The 13,135-nt window shown below is 40.3% G+C and overlaps 1 protein-coding gene across 2 annotated transcripts in view; it reads left to right on the forward strand.

The window, feature by feature from the left end:
- Positions 1-13,135, forward strand: part of LOC127033562 (E3 SUMO-protein ligase RanBP2-like) — a 64,349-nt gene that overhangs the window by 35,637 nt on the left and 15,577 nt on the right. Inside the window, exons 20-21 of one of the 2 annotated variants that reach the window (XM_050921499.1) lie at positions 508-5,602; positions 7,615-7,692. In XM_050921499.1, the coding sequence (XP_050777456.1) occupies positions 508-5,602; positions 7,615-7,692 (5,173 nt within the window). The remainder of the gene's footprint in view (positions 1-507; positions 5,603-7,614; positions 7,693-13,135) is intronic. The other variant, XM_050921492.1, reaches the window with a different exon arrangement.

Below are 13,135 nucleotides of genomic sequence, written 5' to 3' on the forward strand. Positions count from 1 at the left end.
ACTATAGTCTTTAACAATTTTCAGCTTCTATATGTGAAACAGATTCTTCCAATGAAGGCTTTTAGGGATAACTTTGTGTGATAATCATACTTATGTGGATTATGCTCAATGCCCAAATGTGGATGACATACTGAGTCAGTCCTCTCAGATTCTAGTGGTGTGGGAGGGGAGAGAACCATTTACATTCATATTTGAAGTATACATGCTCACTATAAGTTATCTTCTGTTGAGAAAATCTTCAACAATACCTAAGATCTGTTTCTCTGTAGGATGGGAAGAAGTTTTGGGAGTAGTAGAAAGGAATAGAGAAAAACAAGCAGTATCTTCTCAAGCAGCTAGGTGTTTCTATAAAAAACTGTTCTGCTTCACTTAATATTAAGGTCTATACATCTTTTTTTTTAAGATAAGAACAAAAACATCATCAAACTTTTCAGGGCAGGGATTGTCTTATGTTTGGATGGGCACTACCATCCAACAAATAGAAAATAATAATCTTTCTGTTTTTAGGCTCCTGTCTATGGCATGAACAGGCTTACACCTCAACAACATATATATGCTTATCAACAGCCAATGCATACACCACCACTGCAGAACACCTCTGCCTGCATATTTCCCCAAGAAATGTATGGTGGTCCTTTGCGTTTTGATTCTCCTGCAACTGGAATTCTGTCTCCACGTGGTGGTGATGAGTATTACAATTACAGTGTTCCACAAGCAAGCACAAATCCACCATTGCCTGAGCCAGGCTATTTCACAAAACCTTCAATTGGTCCTCTGGTTCCAAAGTCTGCAGAATCAAAGGCGACAGAATTTGGGAAATCTACCTTTGGGCAGCCTGTACCAACGGAAGGAACAAAATCCTCTTTCACAACACCTGCACAATCAGCTCAACCAACCACTTTTAAATTTAACTCTAATTTCAAATCTAATGATGGAGACTTTACATTTTCATCACCTCAGATTGTAACCCAGTACCCCAGTGCAGCTTTTAATAGCAGTGAAAGCCTCTTGGGTCTTCTGACATCAGATAAACCTTTACAAGATGATAGATACATGGGGCAAAAAACAGTTCATGATCATACACCAGGCCAAAGAAATGCTTTCAGTTTTGGTAACAAAAATATTTCAGGCATTTCGTTTACAGAAAACTTGGGACAAAACCAACCTAAAACCTCAGCTTTTGGCAAGGGTGACATGTTCAATTTCCAAGATCCTGGAAAACCAGTGTTTGGAACCCCAAGTTCAGATCTGGCCAACAGAAGTCAGGAAACTGATGGAGGAAGCATCCATGATGCCGATGCCGATGATGATGATGATGGTCCACACTTTGAGCCTGTAGTGCCACTCCCTGACAAGGTTGAAGTCAAGACAGGTGAGGAAGATGAAGAGGAATTCTTTTGCAACAGAGCAAAGCTGTTCCGTTTTGACACAGAATTGAAAGAATGGAAAGAAAGGGGCATTGGAAATGTGAAAATATTGAGGCATAAAATATCTGGGAAGATTCGGCTCCTTATGAGGCGGGAGCAAATACTGAAAATCTGTGCAAATCACTATATAAATACAGATATGAAATTGCAACTAAATGCAGGTTCAGACAAGTCATTTGTATGGCATGCTTTAGATTATGCAGATGAGTTTCCAAAACCTGAGCAGCTTGCCATTAGATTCAAAACACTAGAGGAAGCAATGCTTTTCAAGCAGAAGTTTGAAGAGGTGCAGAATATTTTGAGAGCCTCAGGATCAAATGTTGGTACACCAGCTGTTCAGAGTGTTGGGACTATAAGAGAAATAGCAAATCAGGATAGCAAGGAGCCTTGCAAAACTACTCCTGGAGCCCTGAATTTTGGATTTCGCTTTAAGAAAGAGGAGATGTGGCAGTGTAATGTGTGCTTAGTGAAAAACAGTTTAACTGCTTCCCAGTGTAGTGCTTGCCAGGCTCCAATCCAAAATACAAACAGTTCTGTAAAGGGACCTGATGGCAAAAGCAGTTTTACAGTTACATCAACTGCATCTGCACCAATATCCTTTTCCTTTGGCAGGGAAATCCCATCCACATGTGCTACTAGTGGATATGGGGAACAGTTTATGTTGAAGAAAGATCAGTGGGCTTGTAATGTGTGTCTGGTTCGAAATGAAGCTACTGATAAGAACTGCTCAGCATGCCAAAGTCCGAATCCAAGAAACAAGGAAATGCATGCTGTACCATTACCTGACACTTTTGAAGCTTTCAAACCCCACACTGATGCCACATATGATAAATTTGGATCAGTTTTTGCTAAAAATGGAGGTCACTGGGATTGCAGTGTATGCTTAGTAAGAAACGAGCCCACTGCATCTAAATGTGTTGCCTGCCAGAATCCAAACAGAAGTAACGTGCCAGTATTTGGTCAGCAAGCTTCATTTAAAATTGGCCAAGGAGATGTTCCGAAGACTACACAAAATGATTTTGGAGCTGCGTTCTCTAAAAAAGGAGATCAGTGGGATTGCAGTGTGTGCCTAGTCAGAAATGAAGCAAGAGCTGTAAACTGTGTTGCTTGTCAGAATCCCAATTCACCAAGTCAGCCTGATGTGTCTACATCTACTATTCAAGCATCTGCTACTCCTGGAGTTGATTCTACCACTGATGCCAGTAAACCCCAGAAAAGTGGATTTGAGGGACTCTTCACTAGAAAGGAAGGGCAATGGGATTGCAAAGTTTGCTTGGTACGAAATGAGCCTGCTTCATCTAAATGTGTTGCCTGCCAGAATCCAGATAGAACTAACGTGCCAGTATTTGATCAGCAAGCTTCATTTAAAATTGGCCAAGGAGATGTTCCGAAGACTACACAAAATGATTTTGGAGCTGCGTTCTCTAAAAAAGGAGATCAGTGGGATTGCAGTGTGTGCCTAGTCAGAAATGAAGCAAGAGCTATAAATTGTGTTGCTTGTCAGAATCCCAATTCACCAAGTCAGCCTGATATGTCTACATCTACTATTCAAGCATCTGCTGCTCCCGGATTTGGTTCTACCACTGATGCCAGTAAACCCCAGAAAAGTGGATTTGAGGGACTCTTCACTAGAAAGGAAGGGCAATGGGATTGCAACGTTTGCTTGGTACGAAATGAAGGCTCTTCAGTAACCTGTGCAGCTTGTCAAGCACCAAATCCATGTAATAAGCCTGTTGCTGACGCTCCATCAACTCTTACATTTGGCCTTAAAAGCAAATTATCTGAACCTGCTGGAGGACAACTGGGAACAGGTTTTAAGTGTGACTTTTCTGAAAAAGATTTTAAATTTGGTCATACAGAACAAGGAAAAGCACCTTCTTCCTTCACCTTTCAGATTCCTTCAGATACTGAAGTAAAAGCTGCAAAAGAAGGATTTAGCTTTTCAATGCCTATGCCCGCAGGTGGATTTAAATTTGGCATACAGGAGCCTAGTAAAAATATCACAAAGGATGAGCCACCCAAAGAAAGTTCCAATGATTTCTTAAACAGTGGTAATGAAAAAGAGAAAAGGGAGAATTCCTCAAAGGGTGTAACTGGTATCCAGTCTCATAACGTCTCTAACAAACTGAACAGTGATTTAGTTTTTGGCCAGAATAGCAGCACTTTCACTTTTGCTGACCTTGCAAAAAATACTTCTGGAGAAGAATTTCAGTTTGGTAAAAAAGATCCAAATTTCAAGGGTTTTTCAGGTGCAGGTGAAAAGTTATTTTCCTCACAGAGTTCTAAAGTGGCTCACAAGCCTAATACTTCTGTTGATCTTGAGAAGGAGGATGATGCATATAAGACAGAGGACAATGATGATATCCATTTTGAACCTGTAGTCCAGATGCCTGAAAAAGTGGAACTAGTGACAGGGGAAGAGGATGAGACAGTGCTCTATTCACAAAGAATAAAACTATTTAGATTTGATCCAGAAACAAGCCAGTGGAAAGAACGTGGTGTTGGAAACTTGAAAATTCTTAAAAATGAAGTTAATGGGAAACTAAGAATGCTAATGCGACGTGAACAGGTACTGAAAGTGTGTGCAAACCATTGGATAACAACTACTATGAATTTGAAATCTCTGTCTGGTTCAGACAAGGCATGGATGTGGTTAGCCAGCGACTTTTCTGATGGAGATGCAAAGTTGGAGCAGCTGGCAGCTAAATTCAAGACGACAGAGCAGGCTGAGGAATTCAAACAGAAGTTTGAAGAGTGTCAGAGGCTGCTGTTGGATATACCGCTGCAGACCCCACATAAACTTGTGGATACTGGTAGAACAGCTCAACTCATACAGAAAGCAGAAGAAATGAAAAGTGGGTTGAAAGATCTCAAAACCTTCTTGACAGATGATAAAACTAAATTGACAGAAGAAGAGAATAAAAACTCAGCCTCAGCCAGTAGTACCTCTGATTTAATTATAAAGCCACATACTGAAAGCACTGGGCCTACTCTGGAGTGGGATAACTATGATTTACGTGAAGAAGCATTGGATGATAGTGTAAATAGCTCTGTGTATGCCTCACCTCTGGCAAGTAGCCCTGTGAGAAAAAACCTATTTAGATTTGGGGAGTCTACAACAGGATTTAATTTTAGTTTCAAATCTGCCTTGAGTCCGTCAAAATCTCCTGCCAAACAGAATCAGAGCAGGTTGTCTGTGGGAACAGATGAAGAGTCTGATCTTACTCAAGAAGAAGAAAGAGATGGACAATACTTTGAACCTGTGGTACCTTTACCTGACCTTGTAGATGTTGCAAGTGGTGAAGAAAATGAGCAAGTTGTCTTCAGTCATAGAGCTAAACTCTTCAGGTACGATAAAGATGCCAGTCAATGGAAAGAAAGAGGTATTGGGGATATAAAGATCTTGCAGAATTATGACAACAAACAAGTTCGTATCGTAATGAGAAGAGACCAGGTATTAAAACTCTGTGCTAATCATAGAATAACACCAGACATGAACATGCAACAGATGAAAGGAACTGAAAGAGCCTGGGTCTGGGCTGCATGTGACTTTGCAGATGGGGAAAGAAAGGTAGAGCTCTTAGCTGTGCGATTTAAACTACAAGATGTTGCAGAGTCATTTAAGCAAATTTTTGATGAAGCAAAACATGCCCAAGAAAAAGACACCTTGATTACACCTCTTTCTTCACGTGCCAGTACACCAAGAGAGTCTCCATGTGGCAGAATTGCTGTAGCTGTACTGGAGGAAACCACCAGGGAGAGAACTGATCTGAACCAGGATGGCGATACCTCTGATATGACACTGGAGGTTTCAGAGGTGTCAAGCACTTCTGAAACACCAACAAAAACGGTGGTTTCTCCTCCAAAGTTTGTATTTGGTTCAGAATCGGTCAAGAGTATTTTCAGTAGTGAAAAATCAAAGCCATTCACATTTGGAAATACTTCAGCTACAGGATCTCTATTCGGTTTCAGCTTTAACTCTCCTTCAAAAAGCAAAAGTGAAGAGGATAGTTCAGTGTCTCAAAACATAATGCAGAGAGAACTAGAGCTCACAGGAACTGAGCCTCAGGAAAGCTACACTGCCAATCAGAAGCCTACAGACAACAAGGAAGAAAATTACTTGGTTACATCAGCAGCAGGATCATCTACTTACACATTTAAAACACTAGAAAAAGGTAAGCATTGCCTGAATTGGCAACTGTTTATGCTAAGTAGAAGTTTTACTTTCTTTGAGAAGATTATTGAAAAATTTGTCATGGAAAGCAGTTAGTGGCTTTTTGTTGCAATTCATAGAAAATACTGTATCTTGTGTCCTAGTAGTAAAAGTAAACTGTTCTCTTCAGTAGTTGCAAACTTCATGTTTCTTGCAAATAACTCTTTAGCTTAAAACCTTATGGTTTTGTTCTTTGCTTACAATTGTTCTTTTTGTGCATGGTGACGGGGCAGAGGATGTCTGAACTACTGTGATATGTCAGCATTACTCTGCCCATATCTCAGAAATCAGAGCTAGTAATTGGGCCAAAATTTTCAAATGTGGTTGCCTAAAGTTTGGAACTGGAATCTGTAAGTTGTACTTGTACCTAAATAGATAGTCTTGTCAGCACTTCTGAAATTATGTCTTTTATTTTGGTACTTGAGTACAGATGCAGGGACCTGTTTTTAGACAATCATGTTTGAAAACTTTAGCTTCCATTTCTTTATGGAGAGGCACAGTGGTTTAGCTGAAACCTGCCATAACGTAAGAACATGAGTGCTGCTGATGTATTTTTATGAGATGGTATTAGTAGAATGGTGTAAACTAGATTTTTGTCTTACTGTTTTTTCCTAATCGGATTCCTAAATTTTTCAGCAGCAAAGTGAAATATTTAAGTCAGGAAAATATCCTGCTTGAAGACAATTGTATGGTATATGAAATTTGACTCCAGTCTCTCATGTGATCAAAGTGCAGCCCACAGCCAGTCATTTCAGAGGTCTGGCTTGAAGAGGCTGCACAAATCCTGGTATTGGTCTGTTGTCTTAGCAGACAGAGAATGAATTATGTAACTTAGTGATTTATTTGTATCTTCTGGGAAAACACGTGGGCTTCACCTTTAAATAGCCACCTACAACTTTACAATAGAAACTGAATATTTCATTGTATTATATAGCTAGTAACATTTTAACATATATTAGGGCCCTATCAAATTAATGGTCCATTTTGGTCAATTTCACAGTCATCCATTTTTAAAAATAATTAATTTCATGATTTCAGCTATTTAAATCTGAAATTTCACAGTGTTCTAATTGCAGGGGTACTGACCCAAACAAGTTGTGAGGTGGTTGCAAGATTGTCGGGGGTTGTAGTACTGCTACTCTTACTTCTGCGCTGCTGGTGGTGGTGGTGCTGCCTTCAGAGCTGGGCAGCTGAAGAGCAGCGGCTGCTGGTCGGGAGCCCAGCTCTGAAGGCAAATCCGCCGCCAGCAGCAGAACAAAAGTAAGGGTAGCACGGTATGGTATTGCCACCCTTACTTCTGTGCTGCTGCTGGCAGGGTGCTATCTTCAGAGCTGGGCACCTGGCCAACAGCCACCATTCTCTGGCTGCCCAGCTCTGAAGGCAGCACAGAAGTAAGGGTGGCAATACTGTGACACCCCCTCCCCCCCAAAAAAAACCTTGCAATCCCTCTGCAACTTCATTTTGGGTCAGGACCCCCAATTTGAGAAACGCTGGTCTCCCCTGTTAAATCTGTATAGTATAGGTAAAAGCACATAAGACCAGATTTCATGGTCCATGACGAGTTTTTCATGGCCATGAATTTGGTAGGGCCCTACGTATTATGATTGTATTGGCATTTAAAAGGTGGGCGGGGAGGGGGGGGGATGCAGTCAAATCAATTTTGTTAAATAGAAATACTTTGACTAAAGTGCAGTCAAAATTGGACAATGCAGAATTTTAGACTAACAGTGGATTTAAAAATTATGAAAAGTATGCTGATCTATGTAGTAATGTATCCTGGTAGGAAAAACTAGATAGCTGGTGCTTGTTTACATGCATTGGATAGATTGATAAATAGATGCAGCAGGCAGTGCAAATATTCATTAGCTGATTGTGATCTCTAGATATTGGAGACATACACTTGAGAACATAGATATGTTTGTGCCCCTCTAAAAGTCCAAATAAACACTTACACCTGCATAATTTATTTTCTAGGATTTAATTTTAGTCTTTTTAAATCTAATCCAATGGCCTTTTGGACCAGCACACCTTCCTTCCAGCCCGATAGTAAAGGTATTTAAACACTGCACTGAATGTGTGATGAAATCACTCTTTAGCTGGTACTGACAATTGCCCAATTGTGGCAAAGCAGTTGGCTATATAATGGTATGAAAATTTAAACAAATTTAATATGCATGCTGAAGAGCAGTAGTTAGAATTAGTGTGTCTTTGACTTTGTACCTGCCATAGCAAAAGAATGTCTCCCTGCCCTCTGTTAGTTTAGGTCTTTTTTAATTCACACAACTGGTGGCCTTGGAGTGCTCAACTTGGTAGACTTTTTTGGCTTTTGTATTGCTTCAGATTTACCATAGAGACTCCAGATCTGCTTGCTAAAATCTTCCCTAGGAAGATGAGGAGAGGTATGAGAAATTACACTGAGTATGCTCAGGATGTTGGAATTTCTTATGAAGAGGGTTTCAAACTGGCTCAGTTCCATTCCCAGTGTCTAACCAGTAAGAACTATATATCCTTAAAAATAAGCATCTGTGAAATGGGAGGCAGAGACAGCTGTCCGGAACTCTTGAGTTTTTCCAGTTAGTGTCTGAATTGAATCCACCTGTCTGCTACTGGAAGCATTCAAAAGTTTGCTCACTGCTCCCCTAATTGTTTACTTTTGGCCCTTTTCATTATTAAGTCATATTCTGAGATTGGGAGGCCAGTGCTCTCTACTCACCCAGTGTGTGGCTGCATAAGGAGTTGCTCTGCACCTAACTTATTTTTAAAAATAGACTTTTGTTGGATGACTGACTACTTGCTGAATAAACCAGGCTGGTGAGAACTTTTGGAACCTTTATTTTTATTTTTTTCCTTTTAAAATAGTAATATAACTATTGAATTGTGTACATTGTATCTTCCAATTTTTTTTTAAATTGGACACACAATGTCTCATACTTTAGTGCTGCAACAGTCCTCAGTACGAAACATATATAACCAGATCTTAAAACAAACACATGGTATAATCTAAATACATGCAGTTCTACCTAGATTAAGAATAACTTGGTCAAATGTTGTCTCCATAAAACAAATACTTCTCATTGTTCTAACAATATTAGTTCCTAGAGTATCAAAAAAGTGTTTTCCATCAGTATAATCTGAAAAGGTATATTACATGCTTCCACCAATAGTAATTCTTTCTTTATTAAAAGCAGGGCTGGGTCCAGCTTTTTTGCCGCTCCAAGCATCGAAGCACGGGGGGAAAACCCCGATCTGGGGGGGAGCCCTGATCTGCCGCCGTTCGGCAGCAGCTCAGCCGCTCCGCTTCATTCTTCGGCGGCAATTCGGCAGCAGGGAATGAGGGACCTGCCGCTAAATTGCTGCCGAAGACCCGGACGTGCCACCCCTTTCCATTGGCCGCCCCAAGTACCTGCTGCCTTTGCTGGTGCCTGGAGCCCGGCCCAGATTAAAAGAACCATATTGCTATTTCCAATTTTAATTAGATTCTAAATTTAAAACCCTCAGTTCATCTCATTTGTTGTTTGCTGAAATAAAGTAAATATCCTTGATTCTGTCCTCCGGCTAAATTTGTTCTTTATTATCTTAGTCGTCTTCCTTTACAGAGGGAAAAAGTGATGAATATATAGTGTAGTTGATATTTTTAAATGTTGAGTACCCATAACTTGATATGATTCGTTTGTAAAAAGAGGAAAAACTAAAATAGGAAACACTTTCTGATCTCACATTCACAGGATTAAGTTGCACAAAATATTCCCTGATCTTAAAATGAAGCTTGTACCTCAAAATTTACTTTAGTGATGCTACATTAAGGTGCATTGTTACATGGAAAACAAAGAACCCATATATTTTTTTGGAAGTTTCAAACTGTTCTTAACTTCCACAGGTAGAGACTATAACACTCTGCAAGATCTAGTTCAATAGGTTCTTCTGCATTACAGACCTTGGAAATATGGTGTGAATTTTATTCTCTTTAAAAAATTGATACTAAAAAATATCAAAATCCACATTTGACTACAGCTGAGCCTTTGAATGTACTGATCTGATAGGGGTGGGAGGGAATTAATAGAGGCCACCTCTAAAATCTGCCTTTCAAATCCAACCCATTAAAAATGTAGTCAAGGATTACGGATAGTGATATTTCTTTTTAGAAACAAGTTAGAAACTCTAGCTCTTTCCTTCCAGCCTTGGCAAAAGCAGCCCTCTAGAAAAATGTAACTATTAGCAGAACATAGTAGTTCTAACCCCCCTCCCAAATTTATCACCCTTAGAGCAAAGCAAGGATGTTTGTTAATATAAGCCATCTGGAAACCAATCTCTGAGTCTTACAGTAACATGACCTAATGATATCAAAGTATTTACAAAGAAAACTCAGTTAATCTTCAGGTCTACAAAATCTTCAATATCAGTGAACAAAAAATCAGTTCACAGCTATCAAACACTAGCAGCCCAGACTCAGATACTTAGTTCTACCTAGTCTTGACATCAGTAAGTTAAAAGAAAAGCAAAATGCTAGGACAGCAATGGAAAGCTGCTTTGGATAAGTAATGCCTCTTTTCTAATGTTATGGAATGAACACTATTGATGGATCATAATTACTTTCCTTGTATCTGCTCAGTCTGCAGAATCTAATTTTGGTTTTGTGGTAGTTAAACAGTGGTGTATAAAATTTCTCATATTTGTTATATAGCTGTGTTGGAAATGTTATAAATAGCTCAGCCACGTCTATTCATATAATTAATAGGAAAATCAGATTTTGGAATGTTAATAGCAAAACATGAAACAAGGACAAATTGACTCTTCTAAAGCAACTAAATCTGGCTATATTTTAGGTCAGTTGTCTGCAATACCTGTTTTGTACCTTTTCTTCTGAACCATGCATTTTGTGAAGTGGGCATTGGATTACTAGGATGTTGCAATGATGCCAAACAAATATTGGACTCATTCTTGGATGATTTTGGCCACCACCTTGCTTAATCTGAACAGACTTTTCTGTTTAGTACACTACGGTGTACCTTGAACGTATTTCATATTTGCTTTATTGCATGGAAGTAATGCATGTTTTCTGCATGTCTGATTTAATGATGGTTTACTGGAAGCTTGGTGTTCATGAAAGATGCTGGATTGGCAACTTCGGAACTAAAATCCTGTAGCTAGCCATCGAATGGGTGCAGTATGGCCAATAGTAGCATGAGCTTTCCAAACTCTACCTCAGCTTTGTTCTTGAGGACACACCTCTAAGGCTATTCATACCAAATTCTCCATTTTCTCTTTTGAGGGTTAATCTCACTATTAACCCTACAATAAACCATGTTTTTAACCAGATATGACTGATGAGGGCTTGTGCTGAAACATCCTGAGGTGGGCTTGATCAGAGGAAACTTTCATGTCAAGTATGAAACTTGGTGTAGCTCTGTTTGAGTAGTTGGAGCATGAACAAAAAAGTAGGGTTTTTTGGTACTTGGAGCTCTTAACTGCTATGGTTTTAAACCCAGCCTTGATGTTTAATTCTTGAACTAATTACTCTCCCTTTGGGGGTGGCGGGGAGAGAATCTTCAAAAGATGTGCTATGCAAACTGTTCTCCTTTTTAGAATACATAAAGCACATGGAAACTTTACTGTCTAGGACAGGGATTGGCAGCCTTTGGCACATGGCTTGCCAGGGTAAGCCCTCTGACAGGATGGGATAGTTTGTTAATTGCCGTGTCCGCAGGTTTGGCCGATCGTGGCTCCCACTGGCCGCGGTTCTCTGTCCCGGGGCTGGGGGAAGCTGTGGCCAGCACATCTGTCAGCCCATGCTGCTTCTTGCAGCCCGTTAGTCTGGAGCGGCTAACCATGGCCAGTGGGAGCCACGATCAGCCGAACCTGCGAACACGGCAGGTAAACACACCAGCCCGCCAGGATGCTTACCCTGGCTAGCTGCATGACAAAGGTTGCGGATCCCTGGTCTAGCAGCAGCTACTCTTTTTAGATTTCATCTGCACTGCTCTTCAGAAGCTGTGTTAAACTAGTGCTAATAGTATAGGTGGAAGTAGAGTAAGATCTGGACAAACAGGATAATTCCTTGGATGCCCAAGTCCCAGTGATGAGCAGTGACTGTTGCAGTTCAGGATTGAGGTGTCATCATCTTTGTAGTATCTAAAAGCCTGAAAGGATATAAATGTGATTTTTGAGAACCAGGGAGTGTTTTTTTTAATGAGATATTTTGCTGGCTGCCAGATGTTGTGTGGTTTTGGTTTTAAGGTTTAAATAGATTTTTGGAAGTCCAATAGAGCTTGGCTGGCTCAATCTGTTTACTTCTATGAATTTGACATTGTTCTGTTTCAGTGTGCTGGTGGAGCTTTACTTACTAATTAGATGTTGCTTCAACATACATGTCAAGGGGCCAAAAGCCATGGGTGTGGCGCATTATACAGGCTTAGATGTATTTCCCAATGTGACCCAATTTCTTTTGCGAACAGTAGACCTTAAACTGCACAGGCATGAAAAGAAGAATTGATGAAAAAGGTCATTCTAAAAGTTAAAGGTCCAAGAAAAAGAAACTTCCAAACTTCTTTAAAGATGTTAGATGAAATCCTGGCTCTCAAGTCAACATCAGAACTCCCACTTCCTTCAGGCCCAGGTTTTAGCTATTTTTATTTACCGAGGCAAAAGTGTACACAAGCTGGGCTTAAACCCTTTCTTAAGGAATGTATTCACTGTCAACAATCTTGATTCAAGTTTGTCTGTGTTGTAGCATGGTAGCAGATTTTCTGATTCCTAATGCAATAAAAGTTGCAACAATAAGTAGCTGACAATCAGCTGCCACATTCTCTTACCCAGTGCTTTTTTAGGTATGTCTTCACTACCCGCCGGATTGGTGGGCAGCGATCGATCCAGCAGGGGTCGATTTTATGTCTAGTCTAGATGTGATAAATGGACCCCCAAGTACTCTCCCGTTGACTCCTGTACTCCAGCTCAGTGAGAAGTGCAGGCAGAGTCAACGGGGGAGCGGCAGCAGTCGACTCACTGTGGTGAAGACCACCACGGTAAGTTGATCTAAGTACGTCGACGTCAGCTACGTTATTCACATAGCTGAAGTAGCGTAACTTAGATCAATTTCCCCTCCCCCCCCCGCCCCCAAGCGTAGACCAGGCCTTAGTAAAAGCAGAATGGGCAGCTTTGGTAGTACAAATGTTGGGGAGGGCGTGGAAATAAAATCAAAGGGATGTGCAGAAAAGATGGGAGTGAGCGAAGGTAGATGTGGCGGTCATTCTAGCTGGAGAAAGTAGTTAATTAAAATGGGCTGAAAATCAGTCCTAATTAAACTTGTATGCTTAATATGATCCTGTTCTTCCAAACAGAGGAGGGGAGTAAGAATAATTTTAACTTGAAATGTATTGGGTGCATAGCCTTCCTTATTACTCCATCAAATCTATCGATGTAGTAGCTAACAAGAAGCCCAGTTTTTTAATATAGAAAGTCTAATATGTAAAATATTGAGCTCCTGCTTGAGATTTTTCAG

Source organism: Gopherus flavomarginatus, chromosome 1, assembly GCF_025201925.1.
Source record: "Gopherus flavomarginatus isolate rGopFla2 chromosome 1, rGopFla2.mat.asm, whole genome shotgun sequence".
NCBI lineage: Eukaryota > Metazoa > Chordata > Testudines > Testudinidae > Gopherus > Gopherus flavomarginatus.